Genomic DNA, 14,532 nt, shown 5'->3' with positions numbered 1-14,532 from the left:
CCTATTTCCAAATAAGGCCACTTTCACACAAACTGAGGGTTAGGACTTCAGCATATCTTTTTGGGGGACATGATTCAACCAAAACAGATAGAATACATGTAGACACATCTTAGAGGTAGAATACTTTCAAGCCGGGTTCTGGAAGAACATGAGCTTTTCTGTAGTCTTATTAACGGTATCTATATACTTAAAGAAAAGCATGTGCAGAGAAAGGAAGTGGTTAGTGATTTAAGCACAGAAATGTCTAAAATAAGGTTGCTCTTCTAAGAGGGAGAAGTTGTTGGCTCTATGGTTACTTGTCCCTTTGGTATAAAACATACATATACATATACATATACATATACATATACATATACATATACATATACATATATATATATATATGACTTACTCCCCTTGATTTGATTCTCTGCTCACCTAACAATCTTCCAACTTAATTTGGTCTTAACAGGAATTCCTTCAAAGGAAAAGAGCAGAAAATAGCTCTGCAGTTGTGTAATTATTAGTTAACACATTTGAATACGGGCTTATACACCAGTATTTTTTGAGTCAGGTTAGTGGAGCTCCATCCTAAGAGGCCGGTCAGCTCTGAAGGTCTTGAGCTGATCCGATTTTCCGAGTCCAAAAAATCTGTCTGAGATGTGGTAGCAAACAAGTACCGCTCCCCAGGAACTGGGTGACTTGAACCAGGCTTCACTCAGCAGTGGTTCCCCTTTGCTGCCTGTCCCTTCAAGTTATAGTACATATGTTCGGACTCAATCAGACGATTAGCAGTTTAAACACTGAAAGTGCATGCTCTAGCAATGATCTCTACTTGCCTTGAGGATTTAATTGTTCGATGAACCAGAATCAAGATCCTTATGAAATAAACAAACAGAAAATCTTTAGGAAACAGATTTACAATCTTGAATGAGTGCTGTATGAAAACAGAAACAGTTGAATGTTCTAATGCACCTCACACACCCCTGAGGCCATCTGATGAGTTGCTACGAAAGAGAAACAATGAGAATATGAGAAATGTTGATGGTCCAAAACCATGCTGCTTCTGGTTTCCTTGCATGATGACAGAGCTGGTGCTGCTTGCTCGGTTTGACCCTGAGGCCTTGGCCTCTAGTTTCTAGATGTGTCTGTTACTTTTCCCCACTCTTTCCCTCATTTTGATTCTTCACGGTGCGCTGGTGCTTTATATGCCGCAACTGCATGCTCTTCCCCTTCCCAGCACCCGAGGCCTTTTATAATCTGACCCTCCTCTGCCTTGTCTCTTACTTCTCTTAAGCACACATGTGTTCGTCTTTCCTCAAGCTCATGCTGACTGCGGTGCCTGCCTTGTTTTCTGGGGCACTCACCTGACACTTAGCTTGTGATATAAAGCGGAGTATTCCACACTGTGGGAGGAGAACTTCTCCTTTTTTACATCTTACTGCTTAACACAATCTTGAAGTAGAAAAGTGCCCAGTGCATGTTTGATCCTGGTAGTCGGTTGCAGAAAAGGGCTCATGATAGGTTGGCTGTCTTCAAGCCAATGAAAAGCTTGGCATTATTATAGAAATGTCCCATGGCTCAGAATCCAGTTTGATAACTTCCAAAAGACTAATGTATATAGTCATGAATATCAGTTAATTTATTCATTACCAGCCTTATCCATGTCTTTTCCTCACCTCAAATCAGAAAATAAACCTCCTGAGATCAAAACAGAAACTCTCTACTAAACATTAGTGGATAAACCCTGTCACTATCTTATTTTTAAATCTTGCTCAAAATGGACCCCACGCTACTGCAGATATATTCACACTCATAACTTTATCTTTCACACATATTTCTTCAGATTTAGCAAAATGCAATTGATTCCACTTAATAAAGAACTCTTACCTTTCATATCTGCCTTTGAGTTTGTATCCAGTCAGTCTGATTATAGTCAGAGTTCTCAAACATTTTAGTTATAAAATCTCTTGGTTCACTCCAATAGGTGTTTTGAATACATGCATTGTATATGGATTTTACTATCAGAGCCCAATCTTCTTTCCAAGTTCTTGGGTGAGGCACCTTGCTGTTATTCCCCTATGTCGTCTTTAGTGACACACGTTGAACTCGGCACTGAGGTGGCAGGAGTGGGCACTGCTCTTTCAAGTCCCCCCGCCTGAATACACGTTTGTACTAACCTTCCCTCATATCAGAGGGCTGGCCATCTTCCTGACCTTGGCGCATTTGGTCTTGCCACGTCTTTTTTTTTTTTTTTTTAAAGATTTTATTTATTTATTTGCGAGAGAGAGAATGAGAGACAGAGAGCATGAGAGGGAGGAGGGTCAGAGGGAGAAGCAGACTCCCCGCTGAGCAGGGAGCCCGACGCGGGACTCGATCCCGGGACTCCAGGATCATGACCTGAGCCGAAGGCAGTCGCCTAACCAACTGAGCCACCCAGGCGCCCCCTTGCCACGTCTTTTGACAAGATCTTGGAGCCAGGGTTATCTTTCTCGGGGTGAGGGAGAAATTGCAGTGTTCCTTTAAGGCGCGAATCAAGGAGGGGAGCCAGTGCGTGCCTTGTGGACACAGCCCCAAGCTGCAGTCTGGGGCCCAATGAGCAATGAGCTAAGCAGGGCTTTTGTTTAGCTTAGCAACCGCCCGCGCGGTCCCGGGGGCCCGTTGGGGTATCTCCGGCGGGCGGAGGCCCAAGTCACCCTCCAGCCCGCGGTGGCGCTGGGCGGCTGCGGCACGTCCCCCCCCGGGCTCCCAGACCTTTGGCCCTCGCGGGTCTCGAAGCCCGAGGCAGAGAAGGGGCTGCTGCCCACAGAGGGCGGCCGCCGCCGGCAGTCTCAGCACGCCGCGGGCCGACCAGGCCGTCGGGGCAGGTCAGGCTAAAGCTACGCGGGGCTGAGCGCCGCGAGAGGTTCCTCCGCCGCCGGGAGAGCGCGCCCGAGGCCCCCCAGGCTCCGCGGCGGGCGGGGACCCCGGGACGCCCGCCCCAGCCCGGGACAGCCGGGCCGGACCCCTGAGGGCGGCGCTGGATGGAGCCCAGCAGCCCGGCCTCCCGTGGTCTGGAGGTTCAGGCAGCAGCGGGGACAGCATCTCCAAGACTGGGACATGAAGGTCGCTGTGTTGGACCTGGGGTCTCTCTTTGCCCAAATCTTCCAGGCCTCGCAGGCGCCCCCGGCCGCCCCCTCCAGCCCCTCGGGAGGCGCCGCCGCCGCACGGCGGGCGGGCTCCAGCGCGGGCGCCTCGCTCCACACGGCCCTGACCCTGACCGCCTTGCGCGCTCGGGCGCCCGCCTCGCCCTCCGCCTCGAGGGCGCCGCCCGCCTCGCTCCATCCGCCGCTCACCGCCTCTTACCCCAGGGCCTCGGTGGCGAGCCGCGCGGCGGAGGCAGTAGGGAGCCCCCTCTCGCTGCCCGGTAGCCCGAGAGCAGCCAGGGCTCAGCCCCTGCCCCCGGGCCCCTCCAGCGGGGGCTGCAGCGCCGCGGGCTCCCCCGCCCACCTGGCGGCCTCGGCGCGGCGGGCTGCGGGCGCTGGCGGGGTCTGCGCTGCGCGGCCGTCGGCCGGGGGCTCCGCGGGCAGCAGCAGTCTCGCCGCGAGCCCACGGACCACCCGCCGGTCTGGCCCCGGAGAGCGAGAGCCCGGCGCTTGGGTGCCCCCTGGGCCTGGCCCCAAGACTCTCTTCTTCACCCTGCCGCACGTCGGCGAGGAGCGGGCCTCGGACAGCGGCGCGGAGGACGGCGGAGACGCGTGAGTAGCCGCGGGGTCCTTGTCTGTCTGGGTTAGGACGCCTCCCTCTCCGTGCCACACCCACCTTGCCTGGCGCGCGTTAGAAAAGTTTGCTATTTGCAGGTAACCTCCACTAACTCCCCTGGGCACCCCGCCCCCAACCCTTGCACTTTCCCTGAGGCCTTATTGCGTGGCTTCCTATTCTTTTCAAACACACGCTGCGACGTGCTTTTGCTCAACTTCGTCAAGGATAATCCTCCGCTGTTTATTAGCGGAGAGGGACGGGAGACCAAGCAGGGCTTGAAGGAAAGGACAGCATTTTGTTTCTCTTCTGCCTGAAGCGTTCATTTAGATCGTTGGATACCCTGGTTTCCTTGGGGACTTGAAAGGAGTCCCTTTCGCTCGGGCAGAATAAGACAGATGTGCAGCCGAACCGAATACACACTTTGGCAGCTACGATTTTAAGACAGGGTGAGACACGGTGCTTGCCTACTTTTCAAAGATCACTCACAACCCTTATCCCAAATGGGATGGGTTTTCTTTGTGTGACATCTAATTAATTTACATATGTACAACATTATCTGACACACAGGGGATTTGTAATGCTCAGGACACTTCTGATCATATACCCTAGAGCTTCCTAGTTATTGCCATAGTGCGCTCTAGTACTACGGAAACGCCGGCTGACTTCATGGGAACATTTCACTGGAGATCGGGCAACACTGTCCTCAACACACACACATGCACGCACACGCACATACGCGCACACGCGCGCGCAAACACGCGCGCACGCACACACAATCCTTCCACCATCAAGAGCGGTGATGAAAACATTGCTCTAAAAATGTGCAGTTCAGAATTAAGGTGAATTTTATTTTTTAACCAGCAGAGCATACGGCGATTCTTAAGTGGGCACAAAAATGTTCAGCCTTCTGAATCCTACAAAAGAATAGTGAAATGGTCAAAGGCAGGCCAGAGGGGCCCATTCACAGATGGAAATGTCTACATTATAACCTAGGGAAGGAAGAATAGTCAGTCCTGCTAGCACAGAAGCTCTTCCCCACCAGGTCTTCCCCCCCCGCCCCCCCCCCATGGATTGGAGAACTTCTGCATTAAAATGGATTCTAACCCTATCACAATTTAAATAACTGCATTTTCACAATACTGCGTGACATTCATCTCAGTGCAAAAATAAACAATTAAATAACATTAAGTTGTTTCTTTTCATTTAAAACAGCATAGTAGGAAATGCATTAATCAATTGATTTTTTTCAAAGGAAATTCAATTGCATTTGGATAAGTGGCTAGAATACCTATCCTAAAGAATTAAGCCTTTGTTATTGGCTACTGGCCCTTAACACTTATGCTGTTAATGTTTTATGAGCAAACAGTTTTACACACTGACTTTAAACTCTAGGCTTAGAGCTTTATACAAAAAGGCACCCAGACATTCAGCATGGCCAGGGAAAGAACTGGGTGCTGGTTTCAGTTCTCAAGCGTCTTAGTCCATGTTTCTATTGTCTGAACATTTTTAATAGGTACTTTTTGAATGACACTGTATTTGGCATTATATACAGAAGTGACTCTTCTGCATTAGTAAATGTATCCAATTTTACTGAAAGTACAGGCATTGAATTTTTGATAATTGCTATGAGAAATAATATGCACAGCATTCAAGAATCTTTCTGATTATGCGTGTTCATACTCTCCTGAGACATCAGACAGCCCTCTGAGTGCACCATTTTTCTTTTGTAGATACACAAATCCTCATATTCTCTTCCTTTCATGCCTCAATCCTTTTTCATTTATAAAGTTTACAAAGGGACAAGGAGAAAGAAAGTATTAAGCTGCTTTTTCCTTCAATACTACAGACGTTTTGCTCCTTGAAGTATATTTTTTTTCCCTCCTGGATTTCTGGGTTGGCTCTTTATAACATTGAATAAACAGACATCATTCAATGATGGATTTACATTATACAACTACAACCTCACCTGCCAGTTTGCAGATAGCTGCTACGAATTATTAGCCTGCTTGATTAATATTAAAATAGAGTATTTAGTTTTCTAAACCCCAGGGACATGAGGAGGTGGAGGTGGTTAATGAAGGAGTAGGAAGAAAAAAGCAGTAGGTAGAGAGAGTATGGAGACATGGAAACAACTGGAAATAAACCCTTGGGAAACATGAATCTAATGGTAAGACCATTACACTCAGTTACAAAGCAAAATCCTCATTCACAGTTTATATTTCTTTGAAGAAAACCCATGCATTTTACATTCTGATTCTGTACTGTTCTATTAAAACTAAAAATAGTGAAATTAATTGGAGTGGGGAAATATGCAAACTTTCTTTCAGTTCTGGATCTTTCTTCTCTCTCTCTCTCTCTCTTTTTTCCTTTTTTTACTACACTGGCTGTATAGCAGGACAAATTTTGATCTCTGAACCACGGATTTGATAAATGAATGGCCCACCGAAGAAAGGCTTGCCCTTTGCATTCCACGAGGTGCATTGGCTGCCACATCTGAACCAGAGGCAGAGGATACTGAGTTCCCTTCTTCACCTCACCTTCTTGCACTCCCCGCTATGTGATCCCACACTTTTTGTCTTCACCCTCACTTCCCCGTGCCTTACTGCCTTTCCTTTACACTGTGCACCTCATTCACACTGTTTTCCAGTCTCGCCCACACCCTGCACTGCCTCTTTGCACTTCTGAACTACACAATTACCACCTTGTGAAAGTCTTATTCTGTTTGTTCTGGAAATGTAAGAATTGCTAACAGTAGGTAAGGGAGATAGCTATATAGATGGATAATAACTATATAGATGTATATGAATGTTGGTAGATTGTGAACTTCACATGGTCAGAAAGGATTTCTATCTTTTATAAGTCATAGCTGCTGGCATATAATTAATGCCTTTTTTTTTTTTTTTGAGTGATTGAGTTCCATGGTCAGAGTCATGTTAGTGTGGAAATTATTGCAGTAACTGCCTTCAGGGCTTGTTAACTTGGCTGGCAATAACACGAATGCAGGGGCTTATCTCTCAGTTCATCCGTTCCTGAAGCAGCCCAGGGTTGGAGTGACGCCCGTGCACCCAGGAATCAGAAGAGTGGGATTCCAGTCTCAAACCACTTGCTAGCTGTGTAATTCTGGGCAGGTTATTCAGTGTTCCAAACTGTAGGTTTTCCTACTTGATAGAATGCAGCTGATAATAATACTTGCCTCATAGGGATGTTCTGAAAATTAATTGCAATAATATCTTAAGTGCCTAACACATGGAGAAATGCTTTAAAAATGTTAGCCATGATCACCATCTGTTTCTTGGCACAGAAATGACATTTGAGAGCATGTTTCCTGAAAGGATACATTCCAGGTGAAGGAAGGAGTGACCGAAAAAAAGAACTCATTTACAGTTAGCATCTGACCGTACTAAAAGGCGTCTTTTAGTTCCGTTATTTGGGAGAACAAATTAGAGTCCTCTAATCTTTCATCACAACTCACAGAAGATAAAGGTTACCTTCATTAGTACGACCACTGATTGTGATATAATACCTAGAAGAAATGTATTTGCCACTCTGGGATCAGACTTTTAATTTTTAGATTTACAGACACTGCAGAATAATCAGTAACATCACAAATTCTTTCCGGCCCACCCTTTGTACAGCTCTTGGCCATTCCTACCTGCTAGCCTTGTGATTCATGTTCACATATTATATCCTATTTGGACTGTAAACTCTTTGTCCTGTGCCACTGAAGACAACATATGCAATAAATAAAACAATAAATACAAAGTAAAAAATATAACAATAAATGTAAAATAAAAAACAATTTTATTAACTTTCATGGGTAATCGCATAAAAATCTAGAGGCAATTTAAATGTCCTTCCTTAGGAATAATTGCTGTCTTGGGTCTTTCTGTTTCGTTGTCTTAGAGTTTCCCCAAAGTTAGTAACGTTTTCTACTGGGACTTTGCATTTCCACAGGGATGAATAGTGAGCTCGGTAGACAATGGTCATATGACTGTTACTTTCTATTACACTCTTATGACCATTACCTTTATTAAAAATACTAATAATTTGAGTTGGTTGTCCACGTATTTGCTTAATTGTCCAAGCATTTGCTTCAACCCAAGAAAACAATTTTATTTTTACTGTCTTATGGAATCGTTTTTTATGCTTTCAATTATCTTCTTTACTTTGTTATATTTAAAAATCTCAAAAATTATACTTGAGCTAATAATTATATGTTCTGCTGTGTATTTAAAGAACACCTTTTGGTATTTTTTTCTAATGTCGTAGCTAATATATGTAGCACTTGATATGTGCCAGGTACCTAACAACATTCCTATAATGTGGGATATAAAATCTTGATAGTTCTGAAATTGTACTAGTTAATTTAAATTAGGATAGTTTTTAGAGCATAGGTTTGAAGTCACATTGACTTTGACTAAATCCCACTTTATAATTTTTCTGAGAATACTAAGAATAGAATACTAATTAAGTATTCACCTTGTCTTTAAGCCTTGCCTTTTCATCCCTAAAATGGGTGTTGATAATAATACCAAGTCAAAGAGATATTGTAAGCATTAAAAGTGATAATATATGCAAACATCTCCCATTGGTGGCTGGGACATAAGCACTCAATAAGTAGTTATTACTATTGGCTCCTAATTATCATTTTCAGTATCTTTTTACTTATCACCCATCATCAGCATTCTTTGTATAAAGTACAGTTTATTGCTATGATCTTCAGTAAAGATTAATATATGATTTTCAAAACATAGCTGTCAACGTGTGTTTATAAAATACCTGTTCCATTTAAGACCCATACAGAGCTCGACCTTCTGAGTATTCGGAGCAACAATTGGAAATGAATCTTATCATCAAAGAGTAAGAAAAATAAGATGAACGATTCAGGAGAGGTTTCAGACAAATTGCCATGTGCACATGGTTAGGGGAGAAGGTGTCCATAGATAATGGGAAGGGAGAGGCTCAGGAATTTGAGTCCTTGGGACACATAGAGTCTTGGGATTAGGAAGGACATTTCAGGAGACTAAAACTATGTGAGCAAATCATGGAGGCAGAAAACTATATGTCACATAAGGAGTTCAATTTGTTAGGAGCACAGTGTTTGTGAAAAGGCATTAGGAGAAAACCGGGGAGAGGCTTGGATTCCAGACTGTGTTTAGTAAACACTGGAGTGGCCACTAAATGTTTTTAGACAGAGAAGTGGCATGAACAGGACTGAACTTTAGAAGGATGAAGCTAATGCACAGGAGAGTGTAAGCCCAGAAATAGTAGAAGGCTCTGGCAATAGACCCCTTGAGAGGTATGAGGGCCGGGGATGCAGATGATAAAAATAAAGATACTGGGATGATAAGTATCACAAGAATGGCAATGCATTGGTGCAGCTGGAGGAAGCAAGAAGGAGAGATGAAGATCATTTTACATGGCTGCAGGGAGAATGCCATTAATAAAGCGGGAACACAGAAGAAGTGGGTTTGTTGTGTAGATGAGGAATTCACTGTGGGATGCATATTGAGTTGAAATCTTAGGAAAACAACTGAAGAAGGTGTCAGCCAGAGAGCCAGACATTCGTGAGTGGAACTTGGGAGAAGGATTAAGGACTGGAAATATAAATATGGCAGCTTCCCATGTACAGTGGTGGTGAATATGTACAGCAATTACAAATTATATAACAGCGCATTACATCCTCTGCAAGATACAGTAATCCTTTTTGTTGTTGTTAATGGGTGTTTTAAGATCTTCTAAAATGAGAGGTGTTTCTTTTCTGTGCTAGACTAGCGTTTCTCGACACGTGTCCTGTCATTTCCTGTTCCTAGCCCATGGCGGGGGCTAGGAAGTACAGGAAGTGGGAATAAGCATTTAGACACTTCTATAGTAATTGACAGAGTAACTTTATGCCTATTGGCTGATAAGAAAACATTTGTATTTGTATTTTGTGCATCTTTTTTTTTTCCATTTCATTTTCTAGCTAATTGATTTTTATTATGCTTTGACAATTATTTATCCACAATGAATTGGAAAATTTTTTTAAATGGTCTGACACTACACAATAGTTTGAGAAGCACCGAGACAGACTTGACTTAGATACCTTTAGACCACAAGGAGCAAAATATTTCAGGACACCAAGAGAGAAAAGGCCAGCCAAGTGATTATACTGTCTTTTTACTCTCCCTAAAATACAGGGCTAAGTACATTCAGAGTACCCTCTGGTTAAAGATGAGATTCTTTCAGTTGCTCAAATAATCCAGACTTGCAAATATGCTCTATTCACAATACCTTTGGGAGCTGGGGCCCTGGGGATACAACCTGTAGCCAAGAGTCCACTGCTCAATAGGACGGGATGTCTCATACTATTGCTTTTTTTTGTTTTTTGAAGTCATAAGCCAAAGGCTATGTCCACCATGACTCTCAAAATTCATTCACAACCCTTGATGGCAATTTGCCTTATAAAGCATAACTTGCAAACACAGATACTTTCCAAACAAAAGGAACTTTTGACAGGAAATTTGCAAACATTATATGCTTTCTTCTCTTGTTGCCCATCTATCCTCTTTGGGAACAGTCATTTGCTTGTGATTGAGAGATGATCACAATGTATTAATCTCTTCTGAATCCCATAGAAAGGAAGCATGTCACAGTGAGGGCACTGATATTATGCCCTCTGAGACTATTTTCCCATATTTTAAATTTACATTTGAGGCTCACATTCTGCCAAAGTGGTAGAAACTAAAACTCAGTAGTCTGAGATTTCTCCCATCTTTATCTTGGGTTTGAGCCACTTTCTTGGTGGCGGGGTGGAGGTGGGTGTTGCTTACATGGGACTGGGATATTCAGTGCCAGGGAAGGAGCCCACTTGTTTGTTGATAACCTCTATCCTCGCTGGATCCACTGAAATGTCCGTAATCTTATCTTATCCTTCTGTATAACGCAGGTCTCATGCATATATCCACCAAGACTCTTCAAGTTAGGGCTCCCTCCCTTATTTCTGCGAGAGCCCTTGGGGTCAGCCTGTTGCTCTCATACCAGCATTCTCCATGATAGGACTTCCAGAAGAATGCCAATCCACACCACATAGCCTTTCTTTCCTCTGGGATCCTTACCCTAGGTCTCCTGAAGGATCAGGGCACAGGTCCCCTCTGATCCCTTACCGTAGATCCTTGAGAAATCCTCTAGGAATTCCTGGTGCTGAATGCCTGATTCAGGGACCCACCAGTTCATGGGAATGAGAAAAGACATTCCTTCCTCCACTAGGCCCATTACTGCACTAGTACAAATCAAGCAGAGGACTGGCTAGATTTCAATCTACCTCCTGGCTTTGTGCCTTCTCTAGGGTATAGTGTCCTTGAACGACTATTTTGCTTTGTAGTAGCCACTCAAGTCCCACTTCCTCATTTCCTAATCTCCCTAAGATTCCCTTCTCAGAGACAGAAGATCTGACCCACAGAATCTTCCCATTCTTAGGAATCTGTTTCTCTTCTGAGGGTTCGGACGAACCTCCCTGATATTTGTGTTTTTCCCTCAATCTTTTACTAGGCTAAAAGTCCATACCAATCTTGTAAGTTCAAGCTTTACTAAAAACATACACACACATAAAAATTGAGGAGGAAAAAAACCCTGCTGCATTCTGTTTTCTGAAGCAATAAGCAAAAAAACTTTGGATTATACATTGTGGGAGGGGACAAAAGAACATGAAAACACTAGGGGAAAAAAATATCAGTTGGAATACATTTAAAAATACTTAACATGAGAACACTTTTCCCCTCACCAGAGCAGTGTGGATATTTGTTTAATTCAACAACAGCCAAACCACTCACTTCTTGGATATAATTTTACAATCTGTAGGCAAACATTTTGCTTTGTTACAAAAAACTATCTGAACATTCTTTGGTTCTAGGAATACTAGGTATTTTACATATGCATATTAAATAGGACATGATTCATAAAATACTTTGTGCTATTTACTAAATAAATGAATAAATACTCTTCATTAAACATGTATTGAAAAAATTCAAAAAACTGAACTTTTATTCTTGAAAGGTAAAAATAGTCAACGAAGATACTATGTTTCATAAAGCACAGAAATTAAAGCTTTTGAAATGAGTAAATCTCCAGTTCTGAACTTGGAAGTGAATGGTGTTTGGCAATGATAAGAAAAACAGTCAAGCCAAGCCTTTCCCTACTTTTGATTAATAAGCAGATTATTAAGGCTAAATAAACTAAGTACAAAAAGAACTAAATAAAATGTTCTTTTCATATGCACATATACATGTATATTCTTCTTAGGATCATTGTCATCTTAAATTTATTGTAATGCCAATAATAAAGATGAAACCCAACTTGGAAGCTCACAAATCACATTAGGTTTTTAATGCTAATAATTAAATTTCAGAGAGTGTCACTAGATGCCTAGAAGGTTAAAATGGGGACTTCTTTTCAAATGAAACATTTAATTCAAATTTCTACCATTCATCAGTGAAGTCTTAGAAGTCATTCATGTATATCCAAGATTCTTTATAATCTAGTTGAATTAAGCGTCCCCATGGAAGAAGGTGAGCCCCTCCCCTTTAAAATCCAGTAATTTCAGGGCGCCTGGGTGGCTCAGTTGGTTGGGCGACTGCCTTCGGCTCAGGTCATGATCCTGGAGTCCCGGGATCGAGTCCCGCATCGGACTCCCTGCTCAGCGGGGAGTCTGCTTCTCCCTCTGATCCTCCCCCTCTCATGCTCTCTGTCTCCCATTCTCTCTCTCAGATAAATAAATAAAAAATCTTTAAAAAATAAAATAAAATAAAATAAAATCCAGTAATTTCAGTGCTGAATTGATGCATAAAGATAAATCCTAAGGAACTTTAATTTAATTTAAATTAATTAATTTAAAAATATATTTTAAAGAAGCAGGTGACATATTCTCAAGAAAAAGTCTACCTCAGTCAGACTTTTGTTTTACTCACTAGTTTTAACATTTTTATAAGCATGTTGACTAATGTGAGCATTCCTCAAATATGTGTTATTCTGCAAAGCCAAGATTTTTAGCATTGGAAACAACAGCTGGTATTTCCATGTCTACTAGGTACCAAAGGCTGCATTTATAGACATTATCATGAATCCCCCAAACAAACATACAAGGTAGGAATTTTATTTCCATTTTACAGATGAAGAAGTTGAGGCTCAGAAAGGAACAGAAATTATTTACTTGCACATGGCTAATGGGTGGAAAAAATAACATTCAAATCCAGGCAGTCAATCTATATCGTGTACCTATATGTATACGTGTTTTTTAATGAATTGTTTAAGATGGTAAGGAGGATAAAAATCTATTTCTGTGGTAATTGGTAGTATTTTCCCTGGAACAAACTGACTCTAAGAAATTTTACCCTTTCCAAAAATAAATCTGAAAAAATAAAAATTATGTTAATAAGCAATCTAAGAGTATCTTTCTTAGAATAATTCTTCTAGTAATACTGATAAGGGGACCAAATTTAAGGCTTAGTTTTGTCCATTTTGCAGTGCAGATAAAAAAGTGACTTTTATCCCAAAGCTATGACTTCTTTAAAATAAAACATTAGTTTATCAACTCTCTTCCCTTTTATTGTATATAGTATTCTTATAAATTATTTCATATATATTTAATAGCATATCAAATATTTTATTCATACTAGTAAGGCAGATAATTAGCAAGCATTGTCTTACTAGTAAAAATGGAGAAACAGCAATTAGATACGGCCCTTGCTAGGGGAAAGGTTATATCTTCACTTCAGCATTTTCTTAATCAGACGTTTCACTTAAGGTTTTAGAAGAAGCCTGATAATTAAATATTGACCACTGTAATTCTTGCCAGCCACTTATATTCATGTTTATCTAATGAATTTTTTTTTCTTTCACATAACATTTAACATTTTGGACCTTGCTTGTTGGTTTCTAACTTAATGATATAATTTTGAGTATCTGAAAAATCAAGTAATGAGGTATTTATTTTAAGGATTCTGTGGCGATTTTGAGCTGATTTTCCACTTCGGAACCACCGAGGAGGCTGGCTGAAGAGTAAAATGGACTTTTGCAGTGATAAAGTTGTCCTGTGAGTCAGTTACACATATTGCGGTGACGGAAGTTGTTTCAGAGGCAAGAGTGGCAGTTTGTGTGATTCTCTGAGATTCCCTCCATCCCCATGAAGCAGTAGCGTGCTGGAGTTGTTTGGAGTCAATTGTGTGCAACTCTTTCCTGTTCCACACTGAGTGGCACCCCATTGGTGGCTGGAAGCTGGCCAAGGAGGGAGTATTCACACCCTGCAAATCTGCAAACGGCTCACATCAGGACTTATGTTTTTCCAGAGAACTGGTTTACCAGCACACCGTTGCTAATAAGTATAAAAGTATATTTACTTCCAAAGCCATCCTGATATGACAGGTAGATTGGAACAAAAGGATGTTTTTAGCAATAGCTTATGAAATTACTGAAAATGGTTCTCTCATACGAACACTTAAAAGAGGTGTTGGGAGCTCTGCCTTTCAGAAGTCACAGAGCTGGACAGTAGATAGGGGGTCCCTGTCAAGGAGGGGCTCTCAACCTTGGTTTCCTCCGCATTAGAGGATGACATTTTTACGTGTAAGACACGTTTTCATGCACAGTTGTTCATGTAATCCTTTACTCTCCACATATAAGAATATGAAAATGTGGTCCTGAAAGCACTCTATTTTGTAATGCCCATTGTTGATAAAATTAGTCTCAAATTTGAGAGAGAGAGAATGAGAGACAGAGAGCACGAGAGGGAAGAGGGCAGAGGGAGAAGCAGACCCCCCGCTGAGCAGGGAGCCCCATATG

General features: G+C 42.2%; 1 protein-coding gene across 1 annotated transcript in view; it reads left to right on the top strand.

Annotated features, from left to right (window-relative positions):
* Nucleotides 1-3,073: 3,073 nt before the first annotated feature.
* FAM149A (family with sequence similarity 149 member A) overlaps nucleotides 3,074-14,532 on the top strand; it is a 53,659-nt gene continuing 42,200 nt past the window's right edge. Inside the window, exon 1 of the mRNA XM_035004210.1 lies at nucleotides 3,074-3,716. Within this exon, the coding sequence (XP_034860101.1) occupies nucleotides 3,079-3,716 (638 nt within the window). The 5' untranslated portion in view covers nucleotides 3,074-3,078. The remainder of the gene's footprint in view (nucleotides 3,717-14,532) is intronic.

This window comes from Mirounga leonina, unplaced genomic scaffold, assembly GCF_011800145.1.
Source record: "Mirounga leonina isolate KUSES-001 unplaced genomic scaffold, KU_Mleo_1.0 Mir_128, whole genome shotgun sequence".
Classification (NCBI taxonomy): domain Eukaryota; kingdom Metazoa; phylum Chordata; class Mammalia; order Carnivora; family Phocidae; genus Mirounga; species Mirounga leonina.
Note: the sequence above shows the minus strand (reverse complement) of the source record. Positions and strands in the feature narration are given on the sequence as shown.